This window comes from Hevea brasiliensis, chromosome 11 (genome assembly GCF_030052815.1).
Source record: "Hevea brasiliensis isolate MT/VB/25A 57/8 chromosome 11, ASM3005281v1, whole genome shotgun sequence".
In the NCBI taxonomy this organism is placed as follows: Eukaryota; Viridiplantae; Streptophyta; class Magnoliopsida; order Malpighiales; family Euphorbiaceae; genus Hevea; species Hevea brasiliensis.
The window spans coordinates 2,360,742-2,370,609 of NC_079503.1; the positions used below are offsets into that span (position 1 = coordinate 2,360,742).

At 32.6% G+C, this 9,868-nt stretch overlaps 1 protein-coding gene and 1 long non-coding RNA gene across 4 annotated transcripts; both read left to right on the top strand.

Annotated features, from left to right (window-relative positions):
* Positions 1-3,295: 3,295 nt before the first annotated feature.
* Positions 3,296-6,882, top strand: LOC110637322 (G-type lectin S-receptor-like serine/threonine-protein kinase RKS1). Of its 3 annotated transcripts, none has more exons than XM_058129650.1 (8): positions 3,296-4,644; positions 4,860-4,991; positions 5,109-5,311; positions 5,436-5,646; positions 5,835-6,021; positions 6,122-6,272; positions 6,365-6,649; positions 6,828-6,882. In XM_058129650.1, the coding sequence occupies exons 1-8, from the start codon at positions 3,372-3,374 to the stop codon at positions 6,861-6,863; spliced, it is 2,478 nt and encodes an 825-aa protein (XP_057985633.1). In that variant the 5' UTR covers positions 3,296-3,371; the 3' UTR covers positions 6,864-6,882. The 3 variants fall into 3 exon arrangements, with proteins under 3 accessions (XP_057985633.1, XP_057985632.1, XP_021643061.2); XM_058129649.1 differs by having other exon boundaries at positions 3,297-4,644; positions 5,784-6,021; XM_021787369.2 differs by having other exon boundaries at positions 3,298-4,644; positions 5,784-6,021; positions 6,365-6,882.
* Positions 6,883-8,201: 1,319 nt separating this feature from the next.
* On the top strand, positions 8,202-9,741 carry LOC131170512 (uncharacterized). The gene is made up of 3 exons (XR_009141264.1): positions 8,202-8,593; positions 8,893-9,115; positions 9,524-9,741. It is a non-coding gene; the product is annotated as an uncharacterized LOC131170512 (long non-coding RNA).
* Positions 9,742-9,868: the final 127 nt, after the last annotated feature.

The following is a 9,868-nucleotide window of genomic DNA, read 5'->3' on the forward strand; positions in this document are numbered from 1 at the left end:
AGAGTCTAACACGAATTTAGGGTAGCAACTGAACTTATAGTTGTTTCCCATGTCGGTCACTCATCACTGAGACCTAAGCTCATTTAACCTATTTGTGCTTCATTACTCTTATTTTCATCCAACATCATTTGATCTTTATTAATTTTGTTTATAACTCCTTTATGTAGTTTAAGTATAGTTCCAGACATTTTAACTGTCTGAACAGACATTAATTATTAGAATAATAAAATGTACGGAACTACTTAGTATGAGGGTGTTACAGACAATGCTTAAATCCCTCAGTTAATTATTTGAATGACCAAAATATTCTGTCAAAAACCCTGTAGCCCAAAACTAAATGATCATTTATAAATAATTCCTCATCTTCAATAAGGACTGAAGATTCAGGGTTTTGCTTACACAATGTTGTCATGAATCGTCTCAACCAACCATAAGATTCTTTCTAACCTTCATAAATCTGTACAATTTCCATATGCCTTGCCTTCCAAGTTTTCCTATAACTCGGTTCATAACCGAACTTGTCTTTAAATTCAACTTGTAAATTTGAAATCTTTACACTCAGTTGTTCTTGAACTATAGGCATAATGAAATGACAAATGAATTTTTAATCCAATTTACAATCTTTTGAGATGGCTGGATTTGACCATGTATGAGGTTCATTGTAACGAGTAATTTTCCAAATATCTGAACCTTCTTACCAGGACACACACATTCTCTATTTATAATTACTAGTCTTATCATTGCATCAAATAGCATATGTTCTACTTTTGGTCTCTTCCTTGCAAAAGTCATGATGTCTTAACATATGGTATTTTTTAGTAGCATTTTTGACAACCTCTCTTGACGGGAATAACATATTAACTTCAACCTTACTCGACTCATCCCAAAGTGAAGAAGAGTTTTGAGAATGTGTCAATAGTTAATAACAAAAAATCTATTTTTGAGTAAGGTGAAGGAGCCACAATTGGGACAATTGGATTTGACAAACTAGTGTTGTAATAATTAACCTAATTGAAATTAACACCACAATCATCATTGTTTATGTTATCATCGTAACACAAAAATTCATCTTCGTCTTCTTAATCTTCATCATCTACGTGACTGACGCAATAATCACTGTCGTTCGATTCATTATCAATATCCAATTGACTTGAAACAACATTTGTGACATTGAATTCAAACATCACTTGCAGTGTTACAGACATCATTTGCAACCTTAGGATTTTCTGATATAATAGCATTTGATGAGCTGGCTTCATCTATGATATTTACACTACTATCAGGTCTGTAAATGTCAATGCACAATTCTATTAATTCCATACCTTCTATTTGCTCAATGAAATTAAATATTATTGATACGTCATCATCGTTTCTCAAATCCATGCAAGCCTAATTCAATACACCTCAGCTTTGTTTGGATTTCCTAAAAATGATACGCTTAATGAATTCGCATCATTCTACCAAGGAAATTATACGCATTATTCTTATCATAAGATTTACATATTTTAATCTATGACCAATACTAAACATAGCTGATCTACCCCCACAATAATTATATTTTTCAATACCCAAAATAATATCGTCATCTCAGTATATAGTAGCATAACGTGGACTTGACATCTCCACATATAAAAAATAACATTTCTTACAAATTTTAATATACCTTTAAAATATTACGTCAACACAACATAAATACTAGAAATGAAAATTTCAATGCCATTTTAGACAATTGGACCTGTTTATGTATGAGGGAAAATCGAAATATAATATATTTTGCTTTTCGATTAAACCAATCGGATCAATTTGCTCAATAATATATAATTTTAATATTATTATTTGCAATAACTTTTTTAAGGTTCACATATATATAAATTAACTATTAACCATTAAATAAATATAAATAAATTATAAAATTTAACTAATTACTGACCTTTTTTTCTCCAAAAATAACGATCAATTGCAATCCCTTCAAATTCAAAAGTATCCTACATCTAGCAACTTTACTTCTTCCAAAATAAATTTATATGTACACATAAAAAAATCATATTATTTTTCTTCATATTTGTATCTTCAATTGAATATTATCAATTTAAATTTAAATTATCAAAAATTTACGAATTTTAAAAAAATAATTACAATTGCAAACAATATATTGTTTACGCATTAAAAAATAAAATTATCATATATACATTTTATCCTATTTTTCTAAATCAAATAACATATTCACAATTAAAGTGCATAATTAAATTTTTTTTGTAAAATATAAATTTAAATATTTTAAATACAAGACATATTACAAAAATTAAAAAAAATTCATTATACTTTTAATAAATTTTTTCTAATTTCAATTTTACAGCATAATAAATCATTTTTACTAATAATAATTTTTATTTTTACATTTTTACTAATGCAAACTTTTTACCATACTACTAAAACTATTACACATAAAAAATAATACATATATAGATTTTATCATATTTTCCTAAATCTAATAATATATTGAGAATTATACTACATAACTAAATTTTTGTAATAATATAAATTTATCTCATGTTTATTTTAAGTACTCTAAAAATAATATATTATTTTTCTTAAAAAATATGTAATATATTATCTATATTTTACCTAATTACTCTTACCAAAAGATATAATACATTAAAAAATAATAATCTCAAGATTTTTTTAACTTATTATATTTTTAATATTTTTTCATTATTTACAACTAAAAAATTACATTTGATACTAATTTCACCTAATTTTTCCCCAAAAAAATTTCTGAATATATATTCAAATTAATAATAATATTTTTTATTTTCAACTATTTTCTATCTTCTTTACACATAAAATTATATTCTATATCTAATAATTTTTTTTAATTTAAATTTTACAGCATAATAATTAATTTTTATTAATAATATTTTTTATTTTTTACTAACATAAATAAAAATTCTTAACTACACTACTTTAATTATTACATAATATTTTATTTCATAATTAAATTTTTAAAAATATTTTACTAATATAAAAATTATTTTTCTTAACATTAAATTTATTATTATATATAATTTAAAAATAAAAAAAACACATACCATTAAGAGTTGTAGAAATTTAATAGGTGCATAAAATGAAAAAGGAGAGGAAGAGGAGATTTATATAAAGTACGAGGATCGGGTTGCGCATGTTGCGAGGGACGTGGTTGCACATGCTGCACGTTGCCCAGCTGGATTATGGCTGTAAAAATAAAATATATTATACTTTATTATTAATAAAATTGTCAACTGCAACGCCGCGGACCTCCACCAAAAAGACTTGGAAAATACCCCAAAACCCAAAATAAAGTTCGTTTCGGCTTTAGAAAAGATCCATAATTCATGGATGCTAAAACACTTTCTTTGTATTATGTGTTACTTGGACTCCACACATTCACATTTTGTATTTCCACAGACACCATCATCATCAACCAAACCATCAGAGAAGGGGACCTTCTGATTTCCAAACAAAATAAATTTGCACTGGGATTTTTTAGCCCTGGCAATTCCAGCTATAGATATCTTGGAATTTGGTTTTTTACGCTACCATTGCAAACTGTTGTGTGGGTGGCCAACAGGAACCATCCAATCATTGGTTCTGCAGGTGTTCTTTCCATCAACCAATATGGAAATCTTGTTCTATACGGTAATAGAGATGAAGAAGTTCCAGTATGGTCTACAAATGTTTCAATGGATGTAGCAGATGCTTGTGTAGCTCACCTCTTGGATTCGGGAAATTTGGTTCTGGTCCAAGGTATAAGTGGAAGAATTGTATGGCAGAGCTTTGATTATCCTACTAATACTTTTCTACCAGGAATGAAACTTGGGCTTGACCGTAAAACAGGTCTGAACTGGTTCCTGACATCGTGGAGATCAACAGATGATCCTGGAATTGGTGTCTACTTACTGAAGCTCAACCCAATTGGCTCACCACAATTTTTTCTGTACGAGGGCTCCAAACCTTACTGGCGAGGCACACCATGGCCATGGAGACCAATACCAATTATATACAACTTCAGCTTCGTTAACAATGAAGAAGAGATATCCTTTTCCTACTCTCTTGATGATAGTTCTGTTCTGTTTCGAATGGTGCTGGAAGAATCAGGAATGCTCATGTGGGTTTCATGGCATGAAAGTGACGGTCAATGGAAGGAGTTCTGGTCAGCATCCAAGTATCGTTGCGATTCCTATGGACGCTGTGGTGCTAATAGCATGTGTGATCCTAACCATGTCAATACATTTGAATGTTCTTGTCTACCTGGTTACGAACCCAAGTCCTCAAGAAACTGGGTTCTGATGAGAGATGGATCAGGTGGCTGTGTTAGGAAGCGACTGAAATCTTCATCAGTGTGTAGGCAAGGGGAAGGGTTCGTGAAAGTGCCTCAGGTTAAGATTCCTGATACTTCAACGGCAGTTTGGGTGAATACAAGGATGACTAGGTTGGACTGTGAACGAGAATGCTACAAGAATTGTTCATGCTCTGCCTATGCGAGCATAAAAATTCCAGGGAAAGAGGTTGGCTGCTTGGCTTGGTATGGGGACTTGATGGACATAGTGGCTCTTATGGATCATAGCGGCTACGATGTGTATGTTCGAGTTGATGCAATTGAATTAGGTATCACATTTATGCTCAGAATTGACTTAAAAACCAGTAGAATTTTTGTTCAAAATCTTATGCAACTAGCTCTGCACTAGTTTTCTCCACTGGCACTGTTCTTCCCTGTTATTCCTGCCTTGCTAGCCCATTAGCACTTGAGCTCCAAGGGAAGGTACTTTTTTCTTTTGTACTTTCCTTCTTACCAATACACGTCTTGTTTCACTACTTTGCAGCTGAGATTGCGAGATCAAATGGTTTTCTTGAAATGAAGGGTATGCTGGCCTTTCTGGTAGTTTCAGTTTCATCAGCATGGTTTGCCATTATCATATTTGCCTATTTGTGGCTGAGGAAGAGAAAGAAAAGAGGTAAGTTATGAGCTTTAATTTGTCAATCTTTTCTCTACCTTCCCATATATTTGTTATAATTCTCATTTTCCACATGATTCTTGATAAGGATTTTGTTTTTATGTTGCTAAAAAACAGTGAAGAATAAATCCAAGAAAAGACTGTTTGATTCTATCAGTGGTTCACACTATGACAAAGATACTTTGGAAGCAAATGAGCTCCAGGCAAGCAGGAGTCATCCAGACTTAGCATTTTTCAATCTTAGCACCATATTTGCTGCCACTGATAATTTTTCTCAAGCTAACAAAATTGGACAAGGTGGTTTTGGATCTGTTTATAAGGTAGTGTCTAACTCCCTATCCACTATCTCAAAATTGAAAGTCTTTTCAATGTGATTTGTTCTTATCTTCTTCACTGTGGGGTTCTGTATGAAAAAATTCAGACTAAATGCACTTGATTTTTTAGGGTCAGCTAACTAATGGAAAGAAGGTTGCTGTAAAAAGGCTATCAAAAAATTCAGGGCAGGGCATAGAAGAATTTAAAAATGAAGCTATGTTGATTGCCAAGCTTCAACATAGGAATCTTGTGAAACTTCTAGGATGTTGCATTCAGGGAGAAGAGCGAATTTTGATTTATGAATACTTGCCAAATGGAAGTTTGGACTTGTTTCTATTTGGTGAGTCTTCTAATTTTTCTATTGCTCTGTTTTATGTTGGTTGCCTAATTGTGTCTCCTTTAAGGGATATGATTAAGGTACAAAGATTATATATATAATTTAACACTAACTCTTTGGAAAATTTCAAAATTTTTAAGATCCAACTAGAAGTTTATTATTGAATTGGAGTAAACGCTTCGAAATTATAGTTGGAATTGCACGCGGAATCTTATATCTCCACCAAGACTCAAGGTTACGAATCATCCATAGAGATTTAAAAAGCAGCAACATCCTCTTGGATTTAGAGATGAATCCAAAAATTTCAGATTTTGGAATGGCTAGAATACTCAAAGGTGACCAGATACAACACAAGACTCATAGAGTTGTTGGGACATAGTAAGTACTCCAATATATATTACCCTTGTCGCTAAACATCAAATAGATTGCCATAAAAGTCCAAGTCTGTCCTTGATATACAAATTCTTTTCTTTTGCAGTGGCTATATGTCGCCAGAATATGCTGTGTTTGGAAAATTTTCAATAAAGTCTGATGTATTTAGTTTTGGAGTAATATTGTTGGAGATTATAAGTGGCAAGAAAAGTAATGGTTTCCATCAAGAGGATCCTTCCCTAACCTTGATAGGACATGTGAGTGATGGAAAATTTTGAATTTGTTAACTTCTGAACTGTACAACTGGTACTAATAGTTCATTTCATATGTGGTGATGCTACGAACAAAGGTGTGGGAGCTATGGAAAGAAGGCAGAGCATTGGAGATGGTTGACTCAACACTAAAGGAAGCATACAATTCCCATGAAGTTATGAAATGTATTCGCATTGCACTTCTATGTGTGCAAGAAGATGCAATGGATAGACCAACTATATCAGCAATTATTCTCATGTTGGACAGCGAAATCGATCTTCCTTATCCAAAACAACCTGCTTTCATTTTCAGAACTTCTTGCAGCAGTTCATCAATATGGGAAGGACGAAGTTCTATAAATGAAGTGACAATCACTGAAACTGTACCTCGCTAATTGAAGAGTACATACTCTCGTAGACAACATTAAAATTCTAATTGTGCAGAATTTTATGATACCTCATGTGAATTTTTGTTAGATTAGCATAACATCCATCATAATCAACTGTGTACCTATACGTAGCAGCAAGTCTGATTCTTGATTCATTTTAGGTTGTTTTCAGGGTTTTAGAGACATTGAGGGGGAAAAGAGATCTTAAATGATTTTTGTTTACAGTATTACGGTGTAATTGATCTTTTCATTATTTCTTGCTTCCTATTCTTATATGAATTGGATGCTTCTAGTACACTGAAAATCTCTCTGGCGTACCATCCCAGATTTTCCAGACCCTGAAAAATCTTTTAGAACTCCGATAAGTATGAACCTTTTGGCTTGGAGGTCGGGCTAGAAGAGGATTAGAGAATTGGAGAGCCACTTTGATATGTTTATTATTGTCATTGACTACGATTTCAACAAAGGAGAAAACTCATTGTCTTTACCACATATTATATGGATGGTTGTTGTAGACAACCTTGAATGCTGATGCTTGAGACAAAGCTAATGGTTTAGATGAGGAAAAGCCATATATGGGAAAATCTGAGGATAATGATATTTTAATCCAATTAAACTTTTCCCAAAAGAAAAATATAACTTCTTAGTAGAAGGACAGCGTGCCAAAGGGCTTATGTAGCCCTTGGAAAACACCATGCGTGCTAAAAGAAAGTTTCTGCATATTTTCTTCTGTTAGAACACTGAGCATAAAAGAGAAAGAAATTGAACATAAATTTGCCTGGAATATAACATCTGCACTCTCACATTCACTAAAATAAAGCTACTTGTAACAAAAAAAAAAAAAAGTGAATATTACATTGTAAGCAAGTGGTGTCTTTTGGTCAAGATGTACTAACAGTTAGTGAAGATTAAAAAAAAAAAACTTTAGATCTAGCATATGCATTGGGTGCATGTTATGCATTGTAAGCAAGTACTAGCATATGCATTGTAAGTGCAGTCCTAGCAATCCTGATGTATATGAGTGTTCTTGTTTACCTGGTTATGAACCCAAATCCCCAAGGGAACAGATCATAAGGTTAACAATTATAATCTGCATGTTAGTGTTGATGCAACTGAATTAGGTATTTCAATAAATTTTGAAATGCGATACTAATCTCCATAAACAAGACTAATGGCCTGTTCTGAACAAATTCTGCGTACTGGTTCTGTTATATTCTTCCTTAGCTTTTACTTCTTGATTCAAATCCAAAGGAAAGGCATCATTTTTCGCTTTGGAGTGATATTATATTCTTTTTTCCACTGATGCAACTGCATATGCCTCAAAGTCTAACTTTTTTCTCAGAAAGGGGCTAGACATTCTAATACTGTCTGTTGTAATAGCATGGCTCACAATTCTGTTATTTGCCTATTTGTGGATTAGGTGGAGGAAGAAAACGGGTAAGAAACAAACTTACCTGTTACATTGTGCTTTTCCATGTTTATTTGTTCTGCTTAGAAGAGATATATATATATATATATATATATATATATATATATATATATATATATATATATAAACTTCATTTGCAATGGAGAAGTCGCTTACTGTTCTCTACATTATCTAAGGAACACAAAGGACTATCTTCCTAAATACTACTTTAAAGATTTGTCTGAAACTTTATTGCTCTTTACACGGCCCTAGAATCCATCAACAAGTAGATTAATCATTAGTATTTAATTTGTTCAAGGACAGTGATGAAGAACAAATGGGAAAGAAAACTCTTTGGTCCCATCTCTGGTTCAATCTACTATAAAAATACTTTGGTGGGAAGTGAGCTTGGTTAGAATAATCATCCTCCTGACGTGTCATGTTTCAATGTCAGTACCACGGTTGCTGCCCCTAACGACTTCTCTCCTGCTAACAAACTTGGCCAGGGTGGCTTTGGTTCAGTTTACGAGGTGAAGTCTCCATGCAATATCTGAATACTTATTACCATATTTGTATATTTCCGAGGATTTAACCTAAAATCATTTAGAGTGGAGAAAAAGAATTCGTATATCTGACCCCAAATATTTGGGATAAATGCTTAATTGAGTTGAGTTGAGTTGGGGATCATATGTGTAAATGTCTTTGCTTTCTTATTAGTTTTATAGGGCCATATGTGTACATGTTTTTGCTTTACTGTGTGATTATGAGATTCTTCAACTGCATGAACAAACTAATGGACATGATTGTTCACCGAAATTGACTCTTGTAGACATGATCTAAGGGTCAGCTATCAAGTGGACAGGAAATTGCTGTAAAAAGACAATCCAAAAACTCAGGCAAGGAATAGAAGAAATTAAAAAATGAAGTTATGTTGATTGCGAAGCGTCAACATGGAAATTTAGTGAAACTTCTCGGATGCTGCATTAAGGGAGCAGAGTAAGTGCTAATTTATGAATATTTGCCAAACAAAAGCTTGGATTCATTTCTTTTTGGTAAGCATTTTTGCTCATCAATTGCTTTGAGTAAAACTGGCTATCCATTTTTTACTGTTTCAGAACAAATATGGTTGAGATTTACAACCATAGACTGCATGATTTAGCACATTAACTCAAATGAAGAATATCTAAAATTTTGCCATCGATGGAACAAGAAATCATTACTGGATTGGACGAGACATTTCAATCTTATATCTTCACCAGGACTCAAGGCTGAGAATTATTCATAGAGAACTAAAATGTGAGATGAACAAAAAAATTTCAATTTTGGTATGGCTAGAATATTCAAAGTTGACCAAATTCAAGAAAAGATAAATAGAGTTATGATAGGACATGTAAGTGGTGGAAACTTTTAGTTTTAGATACATATTCATCCTCGGTATGCTAATGCTTTGAACTCTACAGGTGTGGATGTTATGGAAAGAAGATAGAGTGTTGGATATAGTTGATTCATAACTAGAAGGATCATATTCACCCCATGAAGTCTTGAGATGCACTCAAATTGGGCTCTTATGTGTTCCAGAAAAGGCTATGGACAGACCAACTGTGGCAGAAGTTGTACTGATGTTGAGTAGTTAAACAGCTCTTCCCTCTCCAAAACAATCAGCTTTCATTTTTAGAACACTACTGAGTCAAAATGAACACTGAAACTGGTGATTTGTGCAATTTATGTCAATGAAAATAAAGTTACATAACAGGCTATGTTAGGGTCGATTTCTGACTATGAATGTCAATGAACACTGCCAAAGA

What these genes read in the sequence shown, in the direction of transcription:
- LOC110637322 (XM_058129649.1), top strand. Translation starts at nt 3,372, where the DNA reads ATGGATGCTAAAACACTTTCTTTGTATTATGTGTTACTTGGACTCCAC. An exon ending in GTTTTGGATCTGTTTATAAG is followed by an intron (nt 5,312 to 5,435) that starts GTAGTGTCTAAC and finishes TTGATTTTTTAG; the next exon opens with GGTCAGCTAACTAATGGAAA. An exon ending in CCCTAACCTTGATAGGACAT is followed by an intron (nt 6,273 to 6,364) that starts GTGAGTGATGGA and finishes CTACGAACAAAG; the next exon opens with GTGTGGGAGCTATGGAAAGA.